General features: G+C 48.6%; 1 protein-coding gene across 3 annotated transcripts in view; it reads right to left on the bottom strand.

Annotated features, from left to right (window-relative positions):
- LOC137307327 (integrin alpha-5-like) overlaps positions 1–13,913 on the bottom strand; it is a 125,802-nt gene that overhangs the window by 98,065 nt on the left and 13,824 nt on the right. For all 3 annotated transcript variants that reach the window (XM_067976803.1, XM_067976805.1, XM_067976804.1), the window contains exon 2: positions 8,933–9,024. In XM_067976803.1, coding sequence (XP_067832904.1) covers positions 8,933–9,024 — 92 coding nt within the window. The remainder of the gene's footprint in view (positions 1–8,932; positions 9,025–13,913) is intronic.

A 13,913-nucleotide genomic window follows, 5' to 3' on the forward strand; every position in this document is an offset into this window, starting at 1 on the left:
CCACAGGGCTCGGTACTAGGTCCTTTGCTTTTTGTGGTATATATTAATGATTTGGACTTAAACGTAAGGGGCATGATTAAGAAATTTACAGATGACACAAAGATAGGTCATGTGTTTGATAGTGAGGAGGAAAGCTGTAGACTGCAGGAAGATATCAATGGACTGGTCAGATGGGCAGAAAAGTGGCAAATGGAATTCAGTCTGGAGAAGTGTGAGGTAATGCATTTGGGGAGGGCAAACAAGGTAAGGGAGTACACAATAAATGGGAGGATACTGAGAGGTGTAGAGGAAGTGAGGGACCTTGGAGTGCATGTCCACAGATCCCTGAAGGTAGCAGGACAGGTAGATAAGGTGGTTAAAAAGGCATACGGGATACTTTCCTTTATTAGCCGAGGCATCGAATATAAGAGCAGGGAGGTTATGCTGGAACTGTATAAAACACTAGTTAGGCCACAGCTTGAGTACTGCGTACAGTTCTGGTCACCACATTACAGGAAGGATGTAATTGTACTAGAGAGGGTACAGAGGAGATTTACGGGGATGTTGCCAGGACTGGAGAATTTTAGCTATGAGGAAAGATTGGATAGGCTGGGGTTGTTTTCATTGGAACAGAGGAGGCTGAGGGGAGATTTAATTGAGGTGTACAAAATTATGAGGGGCCTAGATAGAGAGGATAGGAAGGACCTATTTCCCTTAGCAGAGGGGTCAGTAACCAGGGGGCATAGATTTAAAGTGATAAGTAGAAGGATTAGAGGGGAGCTGAGGAGAAATCTTTTCACCCAGAGGGTGGTGGGGGTCTGGAACTCACTGCCTGAGAGGGTGGTGGAGGCAGAAACCCTCAACTCATTTAAAAAAATCCCTGGATGTGCACCTGAAGAGCCGTGACCTACAGGGCTACGGACCAAATGCGGGAAAGTGGGATTAGGCTGGGCGGCTCATTTCTCAGCCGGCGCGGACACGATGGGCCGAAAGGCCTCCTCCTGTGCCGTAAATTTGCTATGATTCTATGAAGTGGGGATCTGCTGACAGCTCAAATGAATGACCAGGCTGTACAGAGCAGGAAGGCTCCAGACCCCATCCTAGGCCCGGGGTTGTGAAATCCGGTTGGACATATCACTGGAGATTTCGTCATATGACCTCCTAACTCCAACTGCCCCGCCCAATCAAACAGCCTTTTCCCCCCCCCTGCCATCTCCAATATTTTTTAAACAGATAAATGATTAAAAAGTGTTCAAAAGAAATTGGGGGAAAAAAAACATTTTTGAATGCCCCTATGGTTTTTCTCGTAGCAGCGCCCTGGAGATTCATCCACAATTCCTGAGGGCAATCCTGGAGGGTTGGCAACCCCGATCCTCGGCCTGTGATTGAGTGTCAACTGATCTCAGCTGGGGCGGTTGTTAGGGGCTAAGGAGATATTAGGACAGGCTTGGTCGATGAGGTAGGTTTTAAGGAGCGTCTTAAAAAGGAGAGGTAGAGAGGTTTAGGGAGGGAATTCCAGAGCTTAGGGCCGAGGCAGCTGAAGGCACGGCCGCCAATGGTGGAGCGATGGAAATCGGCCAGAGGCCAGAATTGGAGGAGCAACTGTCCGGTGGGATTTGAACTCATGCTCTGCAGATTATTATTCCAGGAACAGAACCACTACACCGCTGTACCCCCTCATACAAACCGTCATCAGGAGTTGCAGGATGGAATGACATTTGAAGATTTACTCCCTGTATGGACAGGATTGACAGGCGACAACTATTTATGTATTAAACTTAATCTGACTGACTGGAGGGGACCGGTGAACCGGGCCCCTGTAACCATCCTGCGAGGGGAGATTAAAACTTGGAACTCCCATCCGCCTCTAGAAAGGGCAAATCCCAGATTCAGACTGGATGCAGACCTCGGCCCTCCCACTTGCACACAGAACAGGAATTCAGATGGTGTGGGGGACACTTCATTTACAGCAAGTCCCTGCTGGGAGAGGGAAACTCAGATTCCAATCCCAGAATTAAACATTGAAAAAGCGAGAGAGCGCGAAAGAGAGAGCGCAAAAAAGAAGAGAGAGAGCGCGAAAGAGAGAGCGCAAAAAAGAAGAGAGAGAGCGGGCAAGAAAAAAGGCATGAGAGACTGTGTAAAGAGCGAAGAGTGCGCAAAAGAGAGCAAGAGAGTGTGCACAAAAAGAGAGTGCTCAAAGAGAGCGAGCGAGAGAGTGCGCAAAAAAAGTAAACCGAAAAGAGCGCGTGAGTGTGCGCATGGGAGCAAGAGACAGTGTACAAAAAGACAGCGAGCAAGACAAAGAGAGTGCACGAGAGTGAAGAGCGAGCGTGCAAAAATAAAGTGAAGAGAGTGCACAAAAAGACGGTGAAGAGAAAGTGCGCAAAAAAAGTGTGCACAAAAGAGATTGCGCAAAAGTAGTGAACAAGAGAGTGTGAGCTAAAGAGACCGAGCGAGAGAGAGAAAGAGCGCGCAAAAGAGACCGAGCGAGAGAGAGAGAAGGAGAGCGCGCAAAAGAGACCGAGCGAGAGAGAGAGAAAAAGAGCGCGCAAAAGAGACCGAGCGAGAGAGAGAGAAAAAGAGCGCGCAAAAGAGACCGAGCGAGAGAGAGAGAAAGAGCGCGCAAAAGAGACCGAGCGAGAGAGAGAAAGAGAGCGCGCAAAAGAGACCGAGCGAGAGAGAGAGAGAGTGCGCAAAAGGGACCGAGCGAGAGAGAGAAAGAGAGCGCGCAAAAGAGACCGAGCGAGAGAGAGAGAGAGTGCGCAAAAGAGACCGAGCGAGAGAGAGAAAGAGTGCGCAAAAGGGACCGAGCGAGAGAGAGAAAGAGAGCGCGCAAAAGAGACCGAGCGAGAGAGAGAGAGAGTGCGCAAAAGAGACCGAGCGAGAGAGAGAGTGCGCAAAAGAGACCGAGCGCGAGAAAGAGCGCGCAAAATAGACCGAGCGAGAGAGAAAAATGCGCGCAAAAGAGACCGAGCGAGAGAGAGAGAAAAAGAGCGCGCAAAAGAGACCGAGCGAGAGAGTGCGCAAAAGGGACCGAGCGAGAGAGAGAGAGAAAGAGCGCGCAAAAGAGACCGAGCGAGAGAGAGAGAAAAAGAGCGCGCAAAAGAGACCGAGCGAGAGAGAGAGAAAAAGAGCGCGCAAAAGAGACCGAGCGAGAGAGAGAGAAAGAGCGCGCAAAAGAGACCGAGCGAGAGAGAGAAAGAGAGCGCGCAAAAGAGACCGAGCGAGAGAGAGAGAGTGCGCAAAATAGACCGAGCGAGAGAGAAAAATGCGCGCAAAAGAGACCGAGCGAGAGAGAGAGAAAAAGAGTGCGCAAAAGAGACCGAGCGAGAGAGAGAGAAAGAGAGTGCGCAAAAGAGACCGAGCGAGAGAGAGAGAAAAAGAGTGCGCAAAAGAGACCGAGCGAGAGAGAGAGAAAGAGAGTGCGCAAAAGAGACCGAGCGAGAGAGAAAGAGAGCGCAAAAGAGACCGAGCGAGAGAGAGAGAAAGAGAGCGCGCAAAAGAGACCGAGCGAGAGAGAGAGAAAGAGAGCGCAAAAGAGACCGAGCGAGAGAGAGAGAAAGAGAGTGCGCAAAAGAGACCGAGCGAGAGAGAGAGAAAGAGAGTGCGCAAAAGAGACCGAGCGAGAGAGAGAGAAAGAGAGTGCGCAAAAGAGACCGAGCGAGAGAGAGAGAAAGAGAGTGCGCAAAAGAGACCGAGCGAGAGAGAGAGAAAGAGAGTGCGCAAAAGAGACCGAGCGAGAGAGAGAGAAAGAGAGTGCGCAAAAGAGACCGAGCGAGAGAGAGAGAAAGAGAGTGCGCAAAAGAGACCGAGCGAGAGAGAGAGAAAGAGAGTGCGCAAAAGAGACCGAGCGAGAGAGAGAGAAAGAGAGCGCAAAAGAGACCGAGCGAGAGAGAGAGAAAGAGAGTGCGCAAAAGAGACCGAGCGAGAGAGAGAGAAAGAGAGTGCGCAAAAGAGACCGAGCGAGAGAGAGAGAAAGAGAGTGCGCAAAAGAGACCGAGCGAGAGAGAGAGAAAGAGAGTGCGCAAAAGAGACCGAGCGAGAGAGAGAGAAAGAGAGCGCAAAAGAGACCGAGCGAGAGAGAGAGAAAGAGAGTGCGCAAAAGAGACCGAGCGAGAGAGAGAGAAAGAGAGTGCGCAAAAGAGACCGAGCGAGAGAGAGAGAAAGAGAGCGCAAAAGAGACCGAGCGAGAGAGAGAGAAAGAGAGTGCGCAAAAGAGACCGAGCGAGAGAGAGAGAAAGAGAGTGCGCAAAAGAGACCGAGCGAGAGAGAGAGAAAGAGAGTGCGCAAAAGAGACCGAGCGAGAGAGAGAGAAAGAGAGCGCAAAAGAGACCGAGCGAGAGAGAGAGAAAGAGAGTGCGCAAAAGAGACCGAGCGAGAGAGAGAGAGAGTGCGCAAAAGAGACCGAGCGAGAGAGAGAGAAAGAGAGCGCAAAAGAGACCGAGCGAGAGAGAGAGAATGAGAGCGCGCAAAAGAGACCGAGCGAGAGAGAGAGAGAGTGCGCAAAAGAGACCGAGCAAGAGAGAGAGAAAGAGAGCGCGCAAAAGAGACCGAGCGAGAGAGAGAAAGAGAGCGCGCAAAAGAGACCGAGCGAGAGAGAAAGAGAGCGCGCAAAAGAGACCGAGCGAGAGAGAGAGAAAGAGAGCGCGCAAAAGAGACCGAGCGAGAGAGAGAGAAAAAGAGCGCGCAAAAGAGACCGAGCGAGAGAGAGAGAAAAAGAGCGCGCAAAAGAGACCGAGCGAGGAGAGTGCGCAAAAGAGACCGAGCGAGAGAGACTGCGCAAAAATAGTGAGCGAGATAGAGTGTGCAAGAGATAGAGCGTGCCTCTGATTTCTACCAAAACTCGCCCACACCTCCGCATAAATCTCAACAGACACACACCCTCCCAGTTTTGAAATCTGTCGCTGGAAGTATTTTGTCCATTCAACGGGGCGATTGAGTTCAATCATGCATTATACAATGAGAGGGGCTCTTGTTACTTGGTCCTAATGGAAGGCAGATGAGTATTTCTGTTGCGTTTAACTGCAGTTTACAGAAGAATTTAGTACAATGTAAGCATGTCATGAATCTGTTTCATACAAACATAGACCAGGATCACTGCACTGCAACTGGATGTATTTAGAATAATGAGAACAATATGCAGCACTTAACCCAATACACTTCGATGTTAATTCATCCCCTCAAATTATTCCCACCCCAATGACAGACCTGTACCCACCAGTACTGTACCCCAGTGTTATACAGTGACAGACCTGTACCCACCAGTACTGTACCCCAGTGTTACACAGTGACAGACCTGTACCCACCAGTACTGTACCCCAGTGTTATACAGTGACAGACCTGTACCCACCAGTACTGTACCCCAGTGTTATACAGTGACAGACCTGTACCCACCAGTACTGTGCCCCAGTGTTATACAGTGACAGACCTGTACCCACCAGTACTGTACCCCAGTGTTATACAGTGACAGACCTGTACCCACCAGTACTGTACCCCAGTGTTATACAGTGACAGACCTGCACCCACCAGTACTGTACCCTAGTGTTATACAGTGACAGACCTGTACCCACCAGTACTGTACCCCAGTGTTATACAGTGACAGACCTGTACCCACCAGTACTGTACCCCAGTGTTACACAGTGACAGACCTGTACCCACCAGTACTGTACCCCAGTGTTATACAGTGACAGACCTGTAACCACCAGTACTGTACCCCAGTGTTACACAGTGACAGACCTGTACCCACCAGTACTGTGCCCCAGTGTTATACAGTGACAGACCTGTACCCACCAGTACTGTACCCCAGTGTTACACAGTGACAGACCTGTACCCACCAGTACTGTACCCCAGTGTTATACAGTGACAGACCTGTACCCACCTGTACTGTACCCCAGTGTTATACAGTGACAGACCTGGACCCACCTGTACTGTACCCCAGTGTTATACAGTGACAGACCTGTACCCACCTGTACTGTACCCCAGTGTTATACAGTGACAGACCTGTACCCACCTGTACTGTACCCCAGTGTTATACAGTGACAGACCTGTACCCACCAGTACTGTACCCCAGTGTTATACAGCGACAGACCTGTAACCACCAGTACTGTACCCCAGTGTTATACAGCGACAGACCTGTACCCACCAGTACTGTAACCCCAGTGTTATACAGTGACAGACCTGTGCCCACCTGTACTGTACCCCAGTGTTATACAGTGACAGACCTGTACCCACCGGTGCTGTACCCCAGTGTTATACAGTGACAGACCTGTACCCACCTGTACTGTACCCCAGTGTTATACAGTGACAGACCTGTACCCACCGGTGCTGTACCCCAGTGTTATACAGTGACAGACCTGTACCCACCTGTACTGTAACCCCAGTGTTATACAGTGACAGACCTGTACCCACCGGTGCTGTACCCCAGTGTTATACAGAGACAGACCTGTGCCCACCAGTACTGTGCCCCAGTGTTATACAGAGACAGACCTGGACCCACCAGCACTGTACCCCAGTGTTATACAGTGACAGACCTGTGCCCACCAGTACTGTACCCCAGTGTTATACAGAGACAGACCTGTGCCCACCAGCACTGTACCCCAGTGTTATACAGTGACAGACCTGTGCCCACCAGTACTGTACCCCAGTGTTATACAGAGACAGACCTGTGCCCACCAGTACTGTACCCCAGTGTTATACAGAGACAGACCTGGACCCACCAGTACTGTACCCCAGTGTTATACAGTGACAGACCTGTAACCTCCAGTACTGTACCCCAGTGTTATACAGTGACAGACCTGTACCCACCAGTACTGTACCCCAGTGTTATACAGTGACAGACCTGTACCCACCAGTACTGTACCCCAGTGTTATACAGTGACAGACCTGTACCCACCAGTACTGTACCCCAATGTTATACAGTGACAGACCTGTACCCACCAGTACTGTACCCCAGTGTTATACAGTGACAGACCTGTACCCACCAGTACTGTACCCCAGTGTTATACAGTGACAGACCTGTACCCACCAGTACTGTAACCGTGTTATACAGAGACAGACCTGTGCCCACCAGTACTGTACCCCAGTGTTATACAGAGACAGACCTGTGCCCACCAGTACTGTACCCCAGTGTTATACAGAGACAGACCTGGACCCACCAGCACTGTACCCCAGTGTTATACAGTGACAGACCTGTGCCCACCAGTACTGTACCCCAGTGTTATACAGAGACAGACCTGTGCCCACCAGTACTGTACCCCAGTGTTCTACAGAGACAGACCTGTGCCCACCAGTATTGTACCCCAGTGTTATACAGTGACAGACCTGTACCCACCAGTACTGTACCCCAGTGTTATACAGTGACAGACCTGTGTCCACCAGTACTGTACCCCAGTGTTATACAGAGACAGACCTGTGCCCACCAGTACTGTACCCCAGTGTTATACAGAGACAGACCTGGACCCACCAGCACTGTACCCCAGTGTTATACAGTGACAGACCTGTATAGAGTAAGGGTGAGGAACCTGCATTTATAACGTGCCTTTCATGACCTCAGGACATCCCAAAGCACTCCATAGTGAATGAAGTACTTTTGAAGTGTAGTCACTGTTGTAATGTATGAAATGAAGCAGCCAATTTGCACACAGCAAGATCCCACAAACAGCAATGAGATGAATGAGCAGATCATCTGTTTTAGTGATGTTGATTGAGGGAGAAATGTTTGCCAGAACACCGGGAGAACTCCCCTGTTCTTCTTTGTACAGTGACGAATTTGTCCAGGAGATTAGCCATGGTCTAATTGGATGGTAGAACAGGCTTGAGGGGCTGAAGGGCCTCCTCCTGTTTCTATTTTCTTCAATTCCTGGAGACACCAGGACAATCCTGGAAGGTTGGCAACCCTAGAATAATGGCATATGTACTTCACCCATATATTTAGGGCACTTGCTCCCCCCACCCACACCCCTCCATTTATATATCATCCGAAAGTGCTTTACAGCGAGAGGTGGCGACAGAGCAGGAAAGAGGAGTGAGGCACTCTTGAATGCGTAAGTTTTCAGGAGGAGGTTTTTAAAAGGAGGAAAGAGAAGCAAGTGAGATTCAGGGAGAGAAACCAAACGTGCATGTCATGGGGGTCAAAAGTTCAGCCAGCAACGGACTGGGGATTGGGGAGGAGATAGGGGAAACACAAGGGCCCAGCAATGGATTGGGGGGCAGGAGAGAGAGAAAGAGAGAAAGAGAGAGAGAAAGAAAGAAAGAAAGATAGAGATAGAGAAAGAAGAGAGAGAGAGAGAGATAGAGAAAGAAGAGAGAGAGAGATAGAGAAAGAAGAGAGAGAGAGATAGAGAAAGAGAGAGAGAGAGATAGAGAAAGAAGAGAGAGAGAGAGAAAGAAGAGAGAGAGAGAGAAAGGAGAGAGAGAGAGAAAGAAAGATAGAGATAGAGAAAGAAGAGAGAGATGGAGAAAGAAAGATAGAGATAGAGAAAGGAGAGAGAGAGAGAAAGAAAGATAGAGATAGAGAAAGAGAGAGATGGAGAAAGAAAGATAGAGATAGAGAGAGAGAGATAGAGAAAGAAGAGAGAGATAGAGAAAGAAGAGAGAGATAGAGAAAGAAGAGAGAGAGAGATAGAGAAAGAAGAGAAAGAGAGAGATAGAGAAAGGAGAGAGAGAGAGAACGAGGTCACAGCTAACCCAAGGGTTTGACCCCCTCACCAGCTATAGTTCACACCGACACTACACGGTGACAGGTCGAGAACCTCACAGCAACCTGCTGGGATTGTGCAGTATATCCTTCTATTCAGGACCTGTTTGTACAAGAATCAAGTCCGTGCACACAGGGCATCGTACCATCTCAATGCCCAACAGTGAGATCCACACAGAGATCTCCATCCACCCACTGGCACGATGCTGGGAGTGCGAAACACATCAGAAAACATTCCCACTCGGAAACACAACTCACCAGGATGGTGTGATTGTAAGCTCGAACTGTTGCACCAAACCACTGGTTAGATTTTAACTCCAGTATTTCTGTCTCATTGTACAGCCGGTTACCTACAGGCAAAACACAACCATGAATTAGAACAGCTTCAGTCAATACCAAGAGCGAGTGGTCAATCTATGGAACAGGCTCCCTCGGGAGCAGTTAGTATTGATTCATTCAAATGCAAATTAGATAGATTCCTTTCAGAAAACAATAGTTTGTGATACAGTGTAGGAGTAATTTGAGACGGGACGTGTGGTGAGTGTAACAGGCTTGGGAGGATCAGGTGACTTTGGACCTATGGTTCCCAAAGCTCTCCATCAATGGAGTTTTCCTCGTCTCATGTCTGGGTCTGTTGTAGACTCATTATTCGAGATTGATTGTTATGATTAGTCAACAACTCCATTATTCAATGTATCATGTGACTACCAGGATGGTAGAAGGTGAACGAGGTGGACCTTGGTCTTTCTTCATCTAGCAATTCTTATGGTCCATTTTTTATGGTCCTAAGTAATACAATTCAACAGGGAAGATGCCCTAACAGATGAACTGTAACACCAGCTATCAGGACAGATTTTTCAAGGACATTGGGTACAGTCAAATCTAGACAGTATTGCGAGGGTTTGTATCAGTCGCAAACTGATTGAGGGATGCTGACAAAGCAGCCATGAACAGATGGACTGACCTTCGACCTGCAAAAATGGTAGAACACAATTAGCCTCTCCACACCTATCCGCTGTTTGATCACCACTTTGCCTCAGATCTTCGATTTATCGGAAGGGGGGGAAAAAAAAATTGTTGAAACGTTCAAAATCGATTCACATTGAGACGCGCTCTAGCTTTGGGATCTATCAGGTTCCCTGTCAAGGAATGAGGCCTACTCCTGACTGGTATCATGACGGGTAAAACAATGGGACATGCAGTTCTTGACCCCAATTAAACTGGGGAACAACCTTTGGTAAGAACTACGGGTGAGTTCGAAGGACCTGCCGAAAATCAAACATGTCTGACCTACAATAAGGACTTGCAGTTCATGAACTCTGAGCTGAAACTGAAGCCAACAGTGCAATTTACACAAGAATCTCAAACAGATTAGAACATCAGAAATATTAACTCGTGAAGGGCTAAATTCAGGTCCCAAATAAGAACTAGCAAAGGCCTCAACTGGGATCAATTTCCAAATAATTCACATAAAGCCTTGAACCAACAAACGAGTGAGAATAACTGCAGTACCAAACCAGACAGAAGCAGGCTTTAATGCACCTTTGAACGCACACTAAAATATTCTTAAAAATATAAGGGACTCTCTTGAGATAGAGCAATGGGACAGAAGAAACCAAAGCAGAGCCGCTGCTGGAGGTCCAGGGGAGAAGGGTTCTGCTGCAGGGTTGGAGATCCTGGAGGGAGTACATCGAGTGACCTCTGCATTGAACATGAGGACGGCCTCAACCGGGATCTTGGGTTCATGTCACGCTACATGTAATCCCACCAGCGGAAAAAAAAGTTATCTGTTTTTAATACAACTGGACATTCTCTCTCTCTCTCTCTCTGCCTTTCAGGTCTCTTTCTCTCTCTGTCTGTGTAATCTGACCCATTGTGTATTCAGTATACTGGGACCTACTGTTTTCCATGGCTAACCTGTCTGAACACCAACGACACCTTTGATTGCTGTGATCGTCTCCCAGCCTAATATATGCTCTGCGATTTTAGAACCCTTCACTCACTCACCTGACGAAGGAGGAAGCCTCCGAAAGCTTGTGATTTTCAAATAAAACTGTTGGACTATAACCTGGTGTTGTAAGATTCCTTACATTTGAACACCTTGTAACCATCTTCCTCCCCATTAGGGGAGTCCTGTACTCAGTTACTCACAAGTTTCTGCTGAAGTTCTCGAGTGTATTCACTGGCTGTAGAGGGAGCAGGGCATTAACCAGAGTACGAATGGATTTGTTGGGGGAGATGACGCTTTCGTGCAAACTTACTTCATCATTCTCGTGGAAGACCAAGGGGGTGCCCACAAGTGAAGAGTGAGTCAATGGTGAGCATTCCCAATGAAATCTCCGTCTTGGATTGCCCAAGGATTGAGGAGACTGACCCAGATTCATTGAGGGCCACTCTGCCCAGTGACTTTGGTGGCCTTTTCAGTCCCTTCTATTGAGGAATACTTCTATTTGGTTTGCACCATATCTGGACCATGGCTGTGTCGCCAGAAGGCACCTGGTATCAGAGAGACCTCAGGGGTGACCAGAATCTCGATTGGGAAGTCCTATCCAAGGGAGGCACCGCGTCACCAGAACTAAAACCCCCTTCTCGAGCGATGACGGGTGTTTGAGGGGTCGGGTGTGCATGGGACTCAGAAGTAGGGGAGTACAAGTGACACTCTGGTGTGTACATGCATCATGTAATTTCCCCCAAAACAACCAATTAAGCAAGGCTGTGTTTCTAAAATGCGGGGAAGTTATTTAACAAAAGGTCAGCTTCAGTTCAGTAGCGTGTAGGTCAGTAAACCTGCAAAAACACAAACATACAAACTGCCACTCCTCATTCTGCTTAAAGAAAGCAAAGCAGCCTTAAATCTATCGACAGGCTCTGCCACAGAGTACGTGCAGGTCATCAGTACAAAGACCGCAGTGTTTGAGACCAATACACACACTGGCCAGTTCTGCAATAGTAAGCCACAGTGAAAACTGAACAACCTTGTTATTAAAAGCAACAACTGAACTCGACATGATTCCCAGTTTGTGCGGAGTTTGCTCGTCTCGGCTGTGAGTGGTGATATGATGTGTCCAAGGGCCTAGAGAGGGGCGGAGGAGGGGATAGAAGGGGATAGAAGGGGAGAAAAACCTAAATCACCACACTAAACCGAAGCCTATAGACTAAGCTCACGTCACTGGTTCCACACGGCCAATTGCAATCTGAATGTCAAACTGCTGGGACTCGCTCAGACCGGGCGGGGGGGGGGAAATAATGGATAAATATGAGTCTTCCCAGCTACCCCTCTCAGCAAGTCCCAGTTTTACATTTAGCTCAGAAACAGGCACACATTCAGCGGAAATGAAGCCTTGTTGGCCATCAACATCCTGGGGGTCACCATTGACCAGAAACTTAACTGGACCAGCCATATAAATACTGTGGCTACGAGAGCAGGTCAGAGGCTGGGTATTCTGCGGCGAGTGACTCACCTCCTGACTCTCCGAAGCCTTTCCACCATCTACAAGGAACAAGTCAGGAGTGTGATGGAATACTCTCCACTTGCCTGGATGAGTGCAGCTCCAACAACACTCAAGAAGCTCGACATCATCCAAGATAAAGCAGCCCGCTTGATTGGCACCCCATCCATCACCCTAAACATTCACTCCCTTCACCACCGGCGCACTGTGGCTGCAGTGTGTACCATCTACAGGATGCACTGCAGCAACTCGCCAAGGCTTCTTCGACAGCACCTCCCAAACCCGCGACCTCTACCACCTAGAAGGACAAGGGCAGCAGGCACATGGGAACAACACCACCTGCACGTTCCCCTCCAAGTCACACACCATCCCGACTTGGAAATATATCGCCGTTCCTTCATCGTCGCTGGGTCAAAATCCTGGAACTCCCTTCCTAACAGCACTGTGGGAGAACCTTCACCACACGGACTGCAGCGGTTCAAGAAGGCGGCTCACCACCACCTTCTCAAGGGCAATTAGGGATGGGCAATAAATGCCGGCCTCGCCGGCGACGCCCACATCCCGTGAACGAATGAAAAAAAAAGATTTAGCTTGGCGTTGGCTTCTTCCATTCGGTCACTGTACATAAGGAGTTAAAGAGACAGCTCCGCCCACAGAAATAATGGGCCGTGTCTTCCTGGAGAATTAAGGGCGTGTGAACGACACGCCCTGTTATTGATGCGCGAATCGGCCAGCGAGTTCAGGGGATGGAGAGACACGCCGCGAGCTGCAAATTCCCACAACTTACTGCTCGGTTTACGCCACTCCTCCGTTTGCTTCGCACAAACGGCATCTCGGCCTCAGTCGCCCCGTTATTTTTAAGAACTTGCTGGATTCGCGCATTAATCTCGCCGCAGAAAGTCAAGTCTGGTAATTAAGAGTGTAAGTACCTTTTAACGACGTAACAATTGTTAATGCAACGCCAATCAACCTGTCCGGTCCAGAAAGGGAACAATTTAAACTGTTCAATCTCATTCCTGAAGGTGGGAAATTGTTAGAGAATTTAAAATGTCAAATTTTAAATGTTTTTCTTTGTCTCTTTTTTTCTCTCTCTTAATCCAATCTTTCTTTATATCCCCGATTTGACTCTAATTCACCCTATATCCTTCTCCAAAACTCTGACCTCTCCGTGCTCGGCCTCTTACGCTGTTCCAATGAAGCTCAATGTAAGCTCGAGGAACAGCACCTCTATTCTTTCGTTTAGGCACTTTACAACCTTCCGGACTCAACACTGATTTCAGTAACTTCAGATCATAAACACTGCTCCCATTTTCTCGGACAGCAGGTGCTGGTAATGGTTCTGATGTTGCCATTTACAGCTCCTCTAGGCCCATCTCTTGTTTCTTTACCTGTCCCATTCCCACCCTCCTTGCCTTGCACCATCATCTCTTTTTGTCATTTAATCACTGCTGCCCTCCACCCTATCACAGACCCTTCCCCTTTTGTTCTTTCCTCCCCTCCCTCAAACACCTTTCCCCGACTTTGTACCTGCTTCAAAACTTTAACATCTTCCAGTCATTGACCTGAAACATTAACTGTTTCTTTCTCCACAGACGCCGCCTGACCCGCTGAGCATTTTCTGTTTTTATTCCTAGTTTCTCCTCCGTTGTTCCTGTTTCTTTCCTTAAATCTCATTGGTCAAGGAGATAGACTGTTGGCCCCGTCCCCCTCATCGCGGGTCATCAGCTCGTGCTTCCAGCAAACATTTCGCGGAGCTGAAGGGTGCGGGACAAATTCCAACTAACGACACA

The sequence above is a fragment of the Heptranchias perlo genome, chromosome X (assembly GCF_035084215.1).
Source record: "Heptranchias perlo isolate sHepPer1 chromosome X, sHepPer1.hap1, whole genome shotgun sequence".
NCBI lineage: Eukaryota > Metazoa > Chordata > Chondrichthyes > Hexanchiformes > Hexanchidae > Heptranchias > Heptranchias perlo.